Below are 14,845 nucleotides of genomic sequence, written 5' to 3'. Positions count from 1 at the left end.
ACTCTATCCTGTGCAAGCTTCTTCATCTCCCAGTACCTACTGCAACCTACATCCTTCTGAATCTGCTTAGTGTACTCATCTCTCGGTCTCCCTCTACGATTTTTACCCTCCACACTGCCCTCCAATGCTAAATTTGTGATCCCTTGATGCCTCAAAACATGTCCTACCAACAGATCCCTTCTTCTAGTCAAGTTGTGCCACAAACTTCTCTTCTCCCCAATCCTATTCAATACCTCCTCATTAGTTACGTGATCTATCCACCTTATCTTCAGTATTTTTCTGTAGCACCACATTTCGAAAGCTTCTATTCTCTTCTTGTCCAAACTAGTTATCGTCCATGTTTCACTTCCATACATGGCTACACTCCAAACAAATATTTTCAGAAATGACTTCCTGACACTTAAATCTATACTCGATGTTAACAAATTTCTCTTCTTCAGAAACGCTTTCCTTGCCATTGCCAGTCTACATTTTATATCCTCTCTACTTCGACCATCATCAGTATTTTACTTCCTAAATAGCAAAACTCCTTTACTACTTTAAGTGTCTCATTTCCTAATCTAATTCCCTCAGCATCACCCGATTTAATTTGACTACATTCCATTATCCTCGTTTTGCTTTTGTTGATGTTCATCTTATATCCTCCTTTCAAGACACTGTCCATTCCGTTCAACTGCTCTTCCAAGTCTTTTGCCGTCTCTGACAGAATTACAATGTCATCAGCGAACCTCAAAGTTTTTACTTCGTCTCCATGAATTTTAATACCTGCTCCAAATTTTTCTTTTGTTTCCTTTACTGCTTGCTCAATATACAGATTGAATAACATCGGGGAGAGGCTACAACCCTGTCTCACTCCTTTCCCAACCACTGCTTCCCTTTCATGCCCCTCGACTCTTATGACTGCCATCTGGTTTCTGTACAAATTGTAAATAGCCTTTCGCTCCCTGTATTTTACCCCTGCCACCTTTAGAATTTGAAAAAGAGTATTCCAGTCAACATAGTCAACAGACTATGCATTTAAAATAACAAGCAGGGATGTATATAGGCTATATTAATTTCATTGTATTATTATTAACTTCATTGTATTATTTTGTTTTGTACTTTTTTTACGTATATATTGTTTGTGTCCCATTTCTTTTAAATGGCTTACGTGTACCCTTTACAACATCCATACAATATTTATTGTCAATGGATGGATAAATAAAATAAAAAATAAACAAAATAAAATAAACAAGTTCATAAGTTTTGTCATGCATCTGCCGTAAACTGTGCAGAATATATTTATTTTGAGTTAGAGCACAAGACCATCTTTCCTGTGTTTGCACTCAGTACTTTTTCTGCGACAGCTGAATGATAACTGACATTGTCCACTACACTGACTAACTTTGGAGCAGAGTATAGCAAGAACTGTCCAGTGAACCACATCTTAAAATTGGCACCATTCATTTCCAAATGGTAGTCACTACTGTTTTATTACACCTAAATACAAGTTGGCTACCAGAAAGAGCCAGTATGCAGAAGATATTATTCAAGAACCTTTTCCTATAGGAACTGTAAAACTTTCAGTACCACAACTATATTATGAGAAGGAAAGTTGCTATTCACCATATAGTGGAGATGGAGTTGGGGATAGGTACAACAAAAAGACTCACACAGTTAAGCTTTCAGTCATTAACACCTTCAACACTAGTTTGTTTGTTTTACTAGTGTTGAAAGTGTTAATGAATAAACAAGACGACTGTGTGTGTGTGTGTGTATGTGTGTGTGTGTGTGTGTGTGTGTGTGTGTGTGTGTGTGTGGTACCAGCGTGACTTCAAACACTTTGTTACAGGAAATGTTCAAAATGTCCTCCGTTAGCGAGGATACATACATCCACCCTCTGTCGCATGGAATCCCTGATGCGCTGATGCAGCCCTGGAGAAAGGCGTATTGTATCACAGCCGTCCACAATATGCGCTCGAAGAGTCTCTACATTTGGTACCGGGGTTGTGTAGACAAGAGCTTTCAAATGCCCCCATAAATGAAAGTCATGAGTGTTGAGGTCAGGAGAGCGTAGAGCTCATGCAATTGGTCCGCCTCTATCAATCCATCGGTCACCGAATCTGTTGTTGAGAAGCGTACGAACACTTCGACTGGTTCATGCAGGATGGAGCTCCTGCACATTTCACATGTTGTGTCGTACTTGTAAACGCACATGTTCTAGCAGCACAGGTAGAGAATCCCGTATGAAATCATGGCGGTGAATCGAGGAAGTACAGTACATACTGACGAAACTAAAATGAGCTCTAACATGGAATTAAGCGTTTCTGGACACAAGTCCACATAACATCTTTTATTTATTTGTGTGTGAGGAATGTTTCCTGAAAGTTTGGTCGTAGCTTTTTGTAACACCCTGTATACATTTGAAAAAAAGTCTCCTTGAAACATCCTTTTCAAAACCATCAATTAGTTTATAGGTTTCTTGTGACTTTAGTACTTTCCAGGTGACACCAAACCAGCTCCTGACATAGCTACAGCTCTGATATATTTGTTTATAATTCACTCTGCCATTCTCTTGTTAACACCACTTGCTTCTACAGTCCATTCTTGTGTCTTCAGAATGTCAACAATTGATTCACATTTGAAGAAGCTGTAAATGTATTAAAAAAAAGAAAAAAAAAAGGAACCACATTAACTTGAGTCAGTACTAAAGTCATCCAGAATTCCTAAGCGAAAGAAGCTACATGACTTTAGACTGACAAGTAACAAACAGTCATCTGACACTGACCTTTGTCACTGAAAGAAGCAGTGGTGTCAGACTGTGTTGAGAACTGGCTGAAAGCAATACAAGAAGAGTTACAATTGCACAAAGGGAACCACACATGGGCATCAGCTGTTTCACCTTCAGATGTTGTTGTTGTTGTTGTTGTTGTTGTTGTTGTTGTTGTCTTCAGTCCTGAGACTGGTTTGATGCAGCTCTCCATGCTACTCTATCCTGTGCAAGCTTTTTCATCTTCCAATACGTGCTGCAGCCTACATCCTTATGAATCTGCTTAGTGTATTCATCTGTTGGTCTCCCTCTACGATTTTTACCCTCCACGCTGCCCTCCAATACTAAATTGGTGATCTATTGATGCCCCATAACATGTCCTACCAACCGATCCCTTCTTCCTGTCAAGTTGTGCCACAAACTCCTCTTCTCCCCAATCCTATTCAATACTTCCTCATTAGTTATGTGATCTACCCATCTAATCTTCAGCATTCGTCTGTAGCCCCACATTTCGAAAGCTTCTACTCTCCTCTTGTCCAAACTATTTATCGCTCATGTTTCACTTCCATACATGGCTACACTCCAAACAAATACTTTCAGAAACGACTTCCTGACATTTAAATCTATACTCAATGTTAACAAATTTCTCTTCTTCAGAAACACTTTCCTTGCCATTGCCAGTCTACATTTTATATCCTCTCTACTTTGACCATCATCAGTTATTTTGCTCCCCAAATAGCAAAACTCATTTACTGCTTTGTTTCATTTCCTAATCTAATTCCCTCAACATCACCCGATTTAATTGGACTACATTCCATTATCCTGGTTTTGCTTTTGTTGATGTTCCTCTTATATCCTCCTTTCAAGACACTGTCCATTCCGTTCAACTGTTCTTCCAAGTCCTTTGCTGTCTTTGACAGAATTACAATGTCATTGACGAACATCAAAGCTTTACTTTCTTCTCCATGGATTTTAATACCTACTCCAAATTTTTCTTTTGTTTCCTTGTGAATACAATCGGGGAGAGACTACAACCACTGCTTCCCTTTCATGCCCCTCGACTCTTATGACTGCCATCTGGTTTCTATACAAATTGTAAATAGCCTTTTGCTCCCTGTATTTTACCCCTGCCACCTTCATAATTTGAAAGAGATTATTCCAGTCAGCATTGTCCAAAGCTTTCTCCAAGTCTACAAATGCTAGAAACGTAGGTTTGCGTTTTCTTAATCTAGCTTCTAAGATAAGTCGTAGGGTCAGTATTGCCTTACATATTCCCATATTTCTATGGATTCCAAACTGATCTTTGCCGAGGTTGGCTTCTACCAGTTTTTCCATTCGTCTGTACAGAATTCGCGTTAGTATTTTGCAGCCGCGACTTATTACACTGATAGTTCGGTAATTTTCACATCATTATTATATTCTTCTTGAAGTCTGAGGGTATTTCACCTGTCTCATACACCAGACGGTAGTGTTTTGTCAGGACTGGCTCTCCCAAGGCTGCCAGTATTTCTAATGGCATATTGTCTGCTCCTGGGGCCTTGTTTCGACTTAGGTCTTTCAGTGCTCTATCAAATTCTTCACGCAGTATCATATCTCCCATTTAATCTTCATCTACATCCTCTTCCATTTCCATAATATTGCCCTCAAGAACATCGCCCTTGTATAGACCCTCTATATACTTCTTCCACCTTTCTGCTTTCCCTTCTTTGCTTAGAACTGGGTTTCCATCTGAGCTCTTGATATTTATACAAGTGGTTCTCTTATCTCCAAAGGGCTCTTTAATTTTCCTGTAGGCAGTATCTATCTTACCCCTAGCGAGATAAGCCTCTACATCCTTACATTTATCCTCTAGCCATCCCTGCTTAGCCATTTTGCACTTCCTGTCGATCTCATTTTTAAGACGTTTGTATTCCTTTTTGCCTGCTTCATTTACTGCATTTTTATATTTTCTCCTTTCATCAAATAAATTCAATATTTCTTCTGTTACCCAAGGATTTCTACTAGCCCTCGTCTTTTTACCTACTTGATCCTCTGCTGCCTTCACTACTTCATCCCTCAAAGCTACCCACTCTTCTTCTATTGTATTTCTTTCCCCCATTCCTGCAATTTGTTCCCTTACGCTCTCCCTGTAACTCTGTACAACCTGTGGTTTAGTCAGTTTATTCAGGTCCCATCTCCTTAACTTCCCTCCTTTTTGCAGTTTCTTCAGGTTTAATCTACAGTTCATAACCAATAGATTGTGGTCAGAGTCCACATCTGCCCCTGGAAATGTCTTACAATTTGAAACCTGGTTCCTAAATCTCTGTCTTACCATTACATAATCTATCTGAAACCTGTCAGTATCTCCAGGCTTCTTCCATGTATACAACCTTCTTTTATGATTCTTGAACCAAGTGTTAGCTATGATTAAGTTATGCTCTGTGCAAAATTCTACCAGATTGCCTCCTCTTTAATTTCTTATCCCCAATCCATATTCACCCACTATGTTTCCTTCTCTCCCTTTTCCTACTCTCGAATTCCAGTCACCCATGACTATTAAATTTTCGTCTCCCTTCACTACCTGAATAATTTTTTTTTAAATTTTATCATACATTCCATCAATTTCTTCGTCATCTGCAGAGCTAGTTGGCATATAAATTTGTACTACTGTAGTAGGCATGTGCTTCGTGTCTGTCTTGGCCACCATAACGCGTTCACTATGCTATTGGTAGTAGCTTACCCGCACTCCTATTTTTTTATTCAGTATTAAACCTACTCCTGCATTACCCCTATTTGATTTTGTATTTATAACCCTGTATTCACCTGACCAAAAGTCTTGTTCCTCCTGCCACCGAACTTCACAAATTCCCACTATATCTAACTTTAACCTATACATTTCCGTTTTTAAATTTTCTAATCTACCTGCCCAATTAAGCGAGCTGACATCCTACACTTCGATCCGTAGAACGCCAGTTTTTTTCTCCTGGTAACGATGTCCTCCTGAGTAGTCCCCGCCCGAAGATCCGAATGGGGGACTATTTTACCCCCGGAATATTTTACCCAAGAGGACGCCATCGTCATTTATCCATACAGTAAAGTTGCATGACCTCAGGAAAAATTACGGCCGTAGTTTGCCCTTGCTTTCAGCCGATAGCAGTACCAGCACAGCAAGGCTGTTTTGGTTCATGTTACAAGGCCAGATCAGTCAATCATCCAGACTGTTGCCCCTGCAACTACTGAAAAGGTTGCTGCCCCTCTTCAGGAACCATACGTTTGTCTGGCCTCTCAACAGATACCCCTCCATTGTGGTTGCACCTACGGTACGGCTATCTGTATCGCTGAGGCACGCAAGCCTCTCCACCAATGGCAAGGTCTGTGGTTCATGGGGGGGGGGGGGGGGGCGGCACCTTCAGATAAACCAATACATGCAAAATGGGTGTTTAAAACAACAAAAGATCTGAAAGGACACATTGTATGCCACAAAGCACAGCTAATAATAAAAGGTTGTGCTCAGAAGCAAGGGCTGGACTATGATAACACACATACAATGGTTACAAGATATAACTCATTAACATTTTTATTTGCAATGGCTGCTAAGTATGATCTTCATGTTGATCATATTGCTGTTGCCACAGTTTTCTTACAAGGTGACTTACATCAAGAGATTTATGTGACAGTTCCAGTAGTAGACCCTATTACAAAGACAGTAAAAGATTCTGGTCTTAAGAGACTAATAAAGGCGGTACATGGATTAAAAAAAGGTGGTCACCACTGGAACTGACATTAGACAGTGCACTTTTGAATCTAAACTTCAAGAGATCAACAGCTGACTGACCCTTGTGTCTGTTCCAAAAATCTCAGACATTTTAATAGTTGCTGTTTATGTGGATCATACGTTGATTTTCAGTAACAGTTCACAAGAAAAAGAAGTTGTCAAAAACTTTTAAGAAAAAAATTGAGCTGAAAAATCTTGGTTTAGCTGCAAGTTGGGTAAGGTATTCAAATTACTAGGAATTGCAAAGTGGGTTGACCAGACACACATGTGGAGCAGATTTTCAACAGATTTAATATGAAAGAGTAGTGCTGTGGTGGAAGTTTCAGGCCTACTCTCAGGTTTCACCAAGTTGGACTTGTGAAAGACCTACTCTCCTCCTCACATTTCCTACAGTTGAAACACTTCTTTGCCACCAGCCCCTCCAGCCAAAACCAATCCAATTCCAACATTGTAACCCGTCTGTCCTAAATCGTACCACCATCCAACTGGGACACTCCCACCTAACCATGCCCTGGTGGTCATCTTCCAGGAATTCCTAATTTCCAATGAGCGAGGTGGCGCAGTGACTAACACACTGGACTCGCATTTTGGAGGACAACAGTTCAATCCCGCGTACGGCCATCCTGATTTAGGTTTTCTGTGATTTCCCTAAATTGCTCCAGGCAAATGCCAGGATGGTTCCTTTGAAAGGGCACGGCCGACTTCCTTTCCCCCTCCTTCCTCAATCAGATAAGACAGATGACCTCACTGTCTGGTCTTCTCCCCCCAAACAACCCAACCCAACCCCTAATTTCCGACCAGGCCTCACCATCATTCCCCAGTCCTCTCCCTAAGAAAAACAACTTTTCAACAGAAGGAAAGACTGCACTATACAGCCTAAAAATGGATCCTGACCATATCATCATCCTAGCAGATGAAGCTTCTACCACTGTTATGATGAACCGGAGTGACTACCTGGCGGAGGGCCTCTGTTAGTTGTTCGACACCTCCACCTAAAAGATCTGCCCGAATGACCCCACCCCAGAAGTGCAACATAATCTCCAGTCCCTGTTGAAATCCTTAAGCCTTTCCCAGAACATCTCCCCTGAATCCATCTTCCTACTCACCCCAACAATAGCCTGCACAACCACCTTCTACATGCTCCCCAAAATCCACAAACCCAACAATCCAGGATGCCCCATTGTGGCTGGTTACAGTGCCCCCACCCAAAAATCTTGGCCCTTGTTGATTAACATATCCAATCAGTTGGCCAAACCGTAACCTCCTACATGAAAGATATCAACCACTCCCTGCATCGGCTCTCCACCATCCCCACATGCTCATCTTCCGGATCCCTACTTGTCACTGTTAATGCACCCTCCCTATATATCAGTATCCCTCATGCCCTTGGCCGTGGTGTGATTGCACACTATCTCTGCCAATGGCCTGCAGACCCACCACTCATTCCTTGTACACCTTCATCCTAACCCATAACTACTTTACCTTTGAAGGGAAAGTATACAACTAAATTCATGGTACAACCATGGGCACTCGCATGACACCCTCCTGTGCCAACCTCTTCATGGGCCACATAACGGAAACATTCCTAGCTTCCCTAAACCCCAAATTCTGGTCTGCTTCAGGTTTCTTGATGTCATCATTATAATCTGGAAACAAAACTATGACACCTTACCTTCATTCCTCCACAATCTCAACACCTTCTCTCCCATCCACTTCACCTGGTCCTCCTTCCCCATCTGCCAGCTTCCTAGATGTTGATCACCTCCTCTGATGGCTCCATCCACAACTCAGTCCACATCAAACCCACCAGTGACTAACAGTACCTACACTTTGACAGCTGCCACCCTGTTCCACACCAAAAAATCCCTTCCATACAGCCTGGCCACTCATGGTAGGTGCACCTGCTGTAATGAGAACTCACCTCACGGAGGTCTTTGCACACAGGGAATAGTCTCCAGACCTAATTCACAATCAGATTTCCCATGCCATATCCTCACACACACCTGATCCTTACATCCCTCACAAGAACCAACCACAATGATGCTGTCATTATGTAATGAGTGAAACTTGTCCTTTATCAGGACTTTGATTATCTATCATGATGCAATGATGCAAGACTTGCCTAATCCACCCACCCACTCCATTCCTGTCACAGGCTTATTCTACCCCATCAGAGGCTGGGCCACCTGTGAAAGCAGCCATGTTATATACCAGCTCTGCTACAACCATTGCACAGCATTTTACATTGGTTTGACTACCAACCAGCTGTTAACTTGAATGAATGGTCACCACCAAACTTGCGAAAAACAAGGAGGACCACACAGTGTCACAACATGCAGCAGAGCGCAACATGTGAGATTTCAATGACAGCTTCTTAGCCCCTGCCATCTGGATCTTCTCCACCTCCAACAGCTTTTCTGAGGTGAGCAGATGGGAGCTATCCTTGCAGCACATCCTTCACTCCCATAATCTTCCTAGCCTACACTTAAGGTAACTCTCTAACCGCCGCCCCCCAAAGCCCTCACCTAATAGAGTGTGTGTGTGCATGCGTGCACACTCTGTCCACTGCCCAAATACCCCCACCAAATTTGTCCCCCCCATCAGCTTCTTGTGTGCTGTTATCTCATGCCCTAGTCTATGAAATCATGTGCCCAGCTGTCTTCCACCTGCCCCCTCTGCCTGCACCCCTAGCTAGCCCACGTACGGCTCCCCACTCTCCCAGGGGGTGTTAGACACTTCTCACCTCATCCCAGTATACTCACCGTAGGCCAGTAAAGAGCTGGCATTTGACTGAGAGTGTAGGGAGACAGGTGTGCATTTTCCCTACAACTAGAAAAAGAAAGTGCATTCAGAAAGTTAGCAAAGCTCCATACCTTTTATTTGTGTGCCTATCAATGACACAGCACTTCTGCCTTTTGGGTGAGGCAGCTCCTTTATTCCTAAGAACATTTTGTACAGTGAATCTTACAATTCCAATCAGATACCGCCACCAAATTACTCTTAACGCTTATGAACTGTGGGCTTGTACTGTGGCATGACCTGTGTTGGTCAGTTTAGTATCCAGGATTCTTGAAAAGCACATAAGGAACATACTTGCAACAGCTGTCAATACTGGCCACTCCATAGTCTTTACTAGTAAGAAGATAAAGGACATTGTGATACATGCCATGAGCTGCATTTAAAAAGTATTAGTTTTGAAATGCATCTCATGGTATACAACAAGATTTTAGTAAGAAGATTTTGGCCTTTGCTTAAAATATTTGTATAAACAGTTACAAATAATCTACTGGGCAGCAGTGGATGTGTTTCTCAATTTAGAAATCAGTGTGTTTTCATAACAAAAATATTCATAGAATGATATTAATGGATAAGAATTTTTTTCTTGTCCACAAATATGCATCAGACAACCTCACATACTTAAATCCTTTCTTACAGTGAGATTCATGAAAGCAGTTAATATTGCCTGCAGCAATGAATGGAGTTAGCATCCTATCACAACCTGGTGCATTTTCTGGTTGATATATTTTGTTTGGTGACTCTTTGCCAGATTCACTTAAGGTATCTTCACACCGAAAACCAACTCCAACAAACAAAAACGTATAACTATTGTAAAATGTTGACAACAGTTTTAAACTCTTGCAAACACATGTTCAGCATTTTTATTTTTTGTTACAGAGAAGCAATGGAAATGGATTCTGACTGTAAAGATTTGCCATTTGTTAAGGTGGAGATGATGCTTTTGCTCTTTCAGAGTACATGATGAAACCATTCGCATGATGGCAAGAGAAAGGCAATGAGGAAAGAATGTATAATTACCAAATATTTTGTTGCTAGAAGAATTGTGGACAATTTTTTTGGAATACTGTTAGCAGTTTTTTGATGTATTAGAAATAATATGCGCTTAAGTCCTGAAAAATCAACATTAGTGACTTCTGCAACTGCGTCCTTGCACAATTTTCTTAGAAGAAATAAAGAAAGTGCCACAGTTTACTCACCACATGGCAGTTTTGATGTGGAAGATCCAGAAACAGGCAGGGTTTCGGATGGCAGTTGGAGGATATATCCGCAAAATAAATGTCTTCAGAGAAAGGGAGGCAACGCAGGAAGAACCGCAAAGAATATAAAGATAAAGGATGAATTTGCAACCTAGTTTGTATCGGATGTTGGTAAAGTGAAATGGCAAGAGTAAATAAATACCGAGTGAAAAGACAAATCTAATTAAAAACTTCCGATCAAAACCCTTATACCTGTAGTTATTAACAACGTAAGTCATTAATTTACAAACTACTTTGTAGCAGATTTTGACAAAATGGTATGACAAGAGAAATAAATAAATTTCCAGCAAAAATACAGCTGTAACTGCAAAATTTCCGACTAAAAGTCTTACAGCTTCAGTTACGCTAGTGAATGACATTTTACTTAAGATTGTAAATATTTTTCTCCCTGTCTTGTTCACGCCTTTCCAATACTTCATATTTTCATAAAATATCCATTTTGGAACGTAGATCTCAGTTGTTCCAGGCCCACTTTTAGTTTTGACCATTTAACAATGCTCACGGTTGTACTGGTTTTTCATATTTGTCCATTTCCTTTCACATTCCACTAACGGTACACCAATTGTATCCTTTTATATCTGTCTTTATATGAAGAATCAGAAGGATCCTACAGTGGTTTTCTCATTTCAATTTCTAACAAAAACTGAATTGTTGGATCTGTTGACTCGTGAGTTGCCATTGTCGAAAGAAACACATCAGATGATGAAAGAAACAGAGCAGGTGAAGAAAGAAACACAGCAGACACAGCAAATGCGCATTCGCAAGTTGCACAACTCTGCCATGTTCTTGCTCACTGATCATAAACTACAAACTTCCCTCAACTGGTTGTTCAGACTCATGACTTCAAACAACTGTTGACAACAATTGAAAGCTAAGTCAAACTCTGATTGAAAACAGTTTTTAACAAAGTTTGTTGGAGTTGGTTTTCAGTGTGGAGGTACCTTTACATCTTCTTCACCAAAATACAAAGAAATTCGTGCTTCTCCAGTCATCTGTAGGTAACCTACTGAAGTCTTCCAATTTGGATTCATCTGTAGTCTGATCCATGAATAATGGTGCTTCACACAGGTTGAGACAAGAACAGGGCGTTCATTGTTGGCTTGCTCCAAGCAATGGTTGCAGTATGCACATACTTGTGCTTTGCACTTGATGAAAGTGTGTGTCCTGAAAATTATGTCTCTCGCTTGCTTGTGTAGAATTTGTCGCTCACCACCAGCAACAGTCATAACAATGCACGAAAAGTGGAATAAAATTTCACTAAATAACTCATTATGGCCATATTTAAAGCTCGTACTGCATAGAACATTCACATCAGAATGCTCAGAACATTGCTGAACGTTCATTGGCTGTCAGAGAATGCGTGAAGTAGATATGCAGAAATAATCTAAACTTGACTGCCATCATTTGTGCCTCTGACTATAACAACACTTGAGTTTTCTCATCAATATGCCGTAAAACTAAGGAATGTAACAAAAATTGTGCAGTTAATAGTAATATGCCTTATCCATTCCATAATCTGCTCCAAATCGTAACCTCAGACATTACCTAAAACGAGCATACTCCAGTGACATAGTCCCAACAAGCACAACTGTGCATATTAAAGTTACAGTCATCATAGCTATGAAACTATTTAAGATTGTTTGGTGGACTAATCTGTAATTGTTTCTGTAGACTTTTCTGATTTTGAAACTTTTTTATTCAAACATCAAGTGCAACAAATAATGCACAGTTAGGACTTTTTTTATGCAGAGACTTATGACCAACCATATTGAAAATTGGCAAAATTTAAAGCACAGTATATATCGCATCTGTAACAAGATATTGATATGCTCAGAGCTGTATGCGAAGCAGTGATTCGTGCACAATTGTTTCATTAGAACTCAATGACATAATGCCATAATATAATGCTACAATGCAAATAAACTCCACCGACACAATTGTGCACAATTGTTCTGAAAGGGTTATAATTTCTTTTTAATCAGTACAATGGGTAGTTACAATACAAAACATCTCAGGGGAGTCCGACTGGGGGATCGGAGCCCACATCATATTTTTGTATTAAAACATGAGTCACGTGAATATTAGTGTATTCTATAAGAAAATACTACTCCTAATTATAACAGAATACTTCTGGCTTCATTTTTTTATTTTTACAGACATAACTGAACTATATTTAGATAGTACAAATCCTGATAATCTGGAGCTTGCTGTATTTGCTTTCTGTGGCGGAGTAAATATAGTAAAATTCAACTAAAAAAACATCAATTATTGATCTGTAATTGAAAGTCTGCTTTAAGAAGAAACTCATATCCCATCCATTAATAGGAGTAAAATCATCTACATTGTACACAGTGGAAGTGAGACACTTAACTGAAGTAGAAATACAGTTAAGAATTTTTTGGGTTACGTTGTATGTTTTCAGTGTGTGGTGATAATTTTTTGCAGGTACCACTTGAAGACATTCCATCAAGCCGCTACTATTCATTACATTCGATCAAGTCAGATGTTCCATACCAGCATTGTTCGTGCTCCAGCTCTCTTGCTATTTTCTAAGACAGATCCAATTGGGTGTGCTGAGTCAAATCTCAGAGTACGCGACACATGGGAATCTGTTGGCATGAGGGTAAGTTGATGAGCAGTCTGTACAAATGGTTTTAGTGTGATTGTTAATGTGTTGATCAGTACTTACTTTATTGACTCTTTTTGTAGGTTTATACAAAATGCTGGGATGAATCACCTCATGTTGGACACTTCAGAGCACATCCACAAGAATACATGGCTGAAATATATGCATTTCTCGATAAACTAAATCTTGTGCAGAACCCAGAGAGACAAAAGGTTCAAATATAAAAGACATGGAAACACTATAAATCAACGAAGTGCACAGTATTACAAGAACACTGAATGATGTGACTATTTGAGTGAAAAAAAGAAAAGACTACAGTTTAGCTTTTATCATCACTTGATGTGAGGCTAATACTTACTGACAAAGTTTTAAAAACTTTCATTTTTAATAATTTTGTGATATGATAAACATTTTTCAATAATAGTTTAAATGTTTCTTTAATTTATATCACTTATTCATATTTGTAATGTGAATAAATGTCAACTGTTTTGTTACCTTTATTTTGTTTAAAAAGAGTAAGTGTCATTCTGACTGTTTATCAACCTGCTTTCACATACTAAATGCCATGATTTGCCAGTTGTGAGCACACTGTGTATCTGCAGACGGCAATGTTTTGTTGTGCTTGGATTTCCTCACAAATAGAAATGAACCTAGCCTTTAAACATTGTAAATCAAATGTTTTATTTATTAAATATGGTCAGATATGAATTCATCAAATCAGTTAATATAGAGGTAGTTATCAGTGATCGCAAGGCAGTGATAGCAGCTATGATTACAGGTATTAGGAAGGAATGTTAAGACAGGCAGGAAGATATTTTTGCTTAGCAGGTGTGACAGGATTCAAACTGCAGAGTATCTAAGTAGTCAATATTCAGTGCTGATGATGAAGATATAGAAAAAATTGAAAAGCATCATTTGGTATGCCATAGACAAATATGTTCTAAGCAAGGTTTTAAGGGCTGGGAAAGACCCACCATGGTTTAATATCCATGTCAAAAAATTGCCCCGTAAATGAAGAGAGCCTCACAAATTCAGGAGAAGTCAAAACCTAGCTGACAAACAAAAGCTGAACAAAACAAAACTGAGTATAAAGAGAGTAAGAAGACAAGTGTTCAATGACTTTCAAAGTAAAATTTGTCAACTAGTGTGACTAAAAACTTATGAGGTTTTCGTCTGAGGTACAACCAATAAGCAGTTCAAAATCCCCTAGTCATTCACTCGGTGACCATACAGACATCGAAATGGAAGGTAATAGAGAAAGGTGGAAATCCTGAATTTGTTCTTCCAAAACTGATTCACCATGGAATGTCATAATACAGGCCCTCTCTTCAGTCATCATGTGATTGTCAAAATGGCAGATATTGAGACATCTGATCATGGAATAAAAAAGCAACTACAATCACTTAGTCGAAAGGCATCGGGAGCAGATGAGATAGCTGTAAGATTCTAGAGACATTATGTAAAAGAACTTGCTCTCCATCTGGTTCACTGGAGAAAGGAGGGGTATGTAATAACTGAAAAAAAGCATAGGTCATTCCAATTTTGAAGAAGGGTCATAGGACAGATGCACATAATTATAGGCCTAAATCATTGATGTTAATCTGGTGTAGAATTATGGAACATGTTTTATGATCAAGGATTATGTTTTTGGAGAACAAAAA

The 14,845-nt window shown here is 39.6% G+C and overlaps 1 protein-coding gene across 6 annotated transcripts in view; it reads left to right on the top strand.

Moving 5' to 3' along the window:
- LOC126281451 (uncharacterized) overlaps positions 1-13,684 on the top strand; it is a 183,618-nt gene extending 169,934 nt beyond the window's left edge. For all 6 annotated transcript variants that reach the window (XM_049980426.1, XM_049980425.1, XM_049980431.1 and 3 more), the window contains 2 exons: positions 13,004-13,181; positions 13,268-13,684. In XM_049980426.1, coding sequence (XP_049836383.1) covers positions 13,004-13,181; positions 13,268-13,408 — 319 coding nt within the window. In that variant the 3' untranslated portion in view covers positions 13,409-13,684. The remainder of the gene's footprint in view (positions 1-13,003; positions 13,182-13,267) is intronic.
- Positions 13,685-14,845: the final 1,161 nt, after the last annotated feature.

The sequence above is a fragment of the Schistocerca gregaria genome, chromosome 7 (genome assembly GCF_023897955.1).
Source record: "Schistocerca gregaria isolate iqSchGreg1 chromosome 7, iqSchGreg1.2, whole genome shotgun sequence".
Classification (NCBI taxonomy): Eukaryota; Metazoa; Arthropoda; class Insecta; order Orthoptera; family Acrididae; genus Schistocerca; species Schistocerca gregaria.
This window is presented reverse-complemented; position numbering and strand designations above follow the sequence as displayed.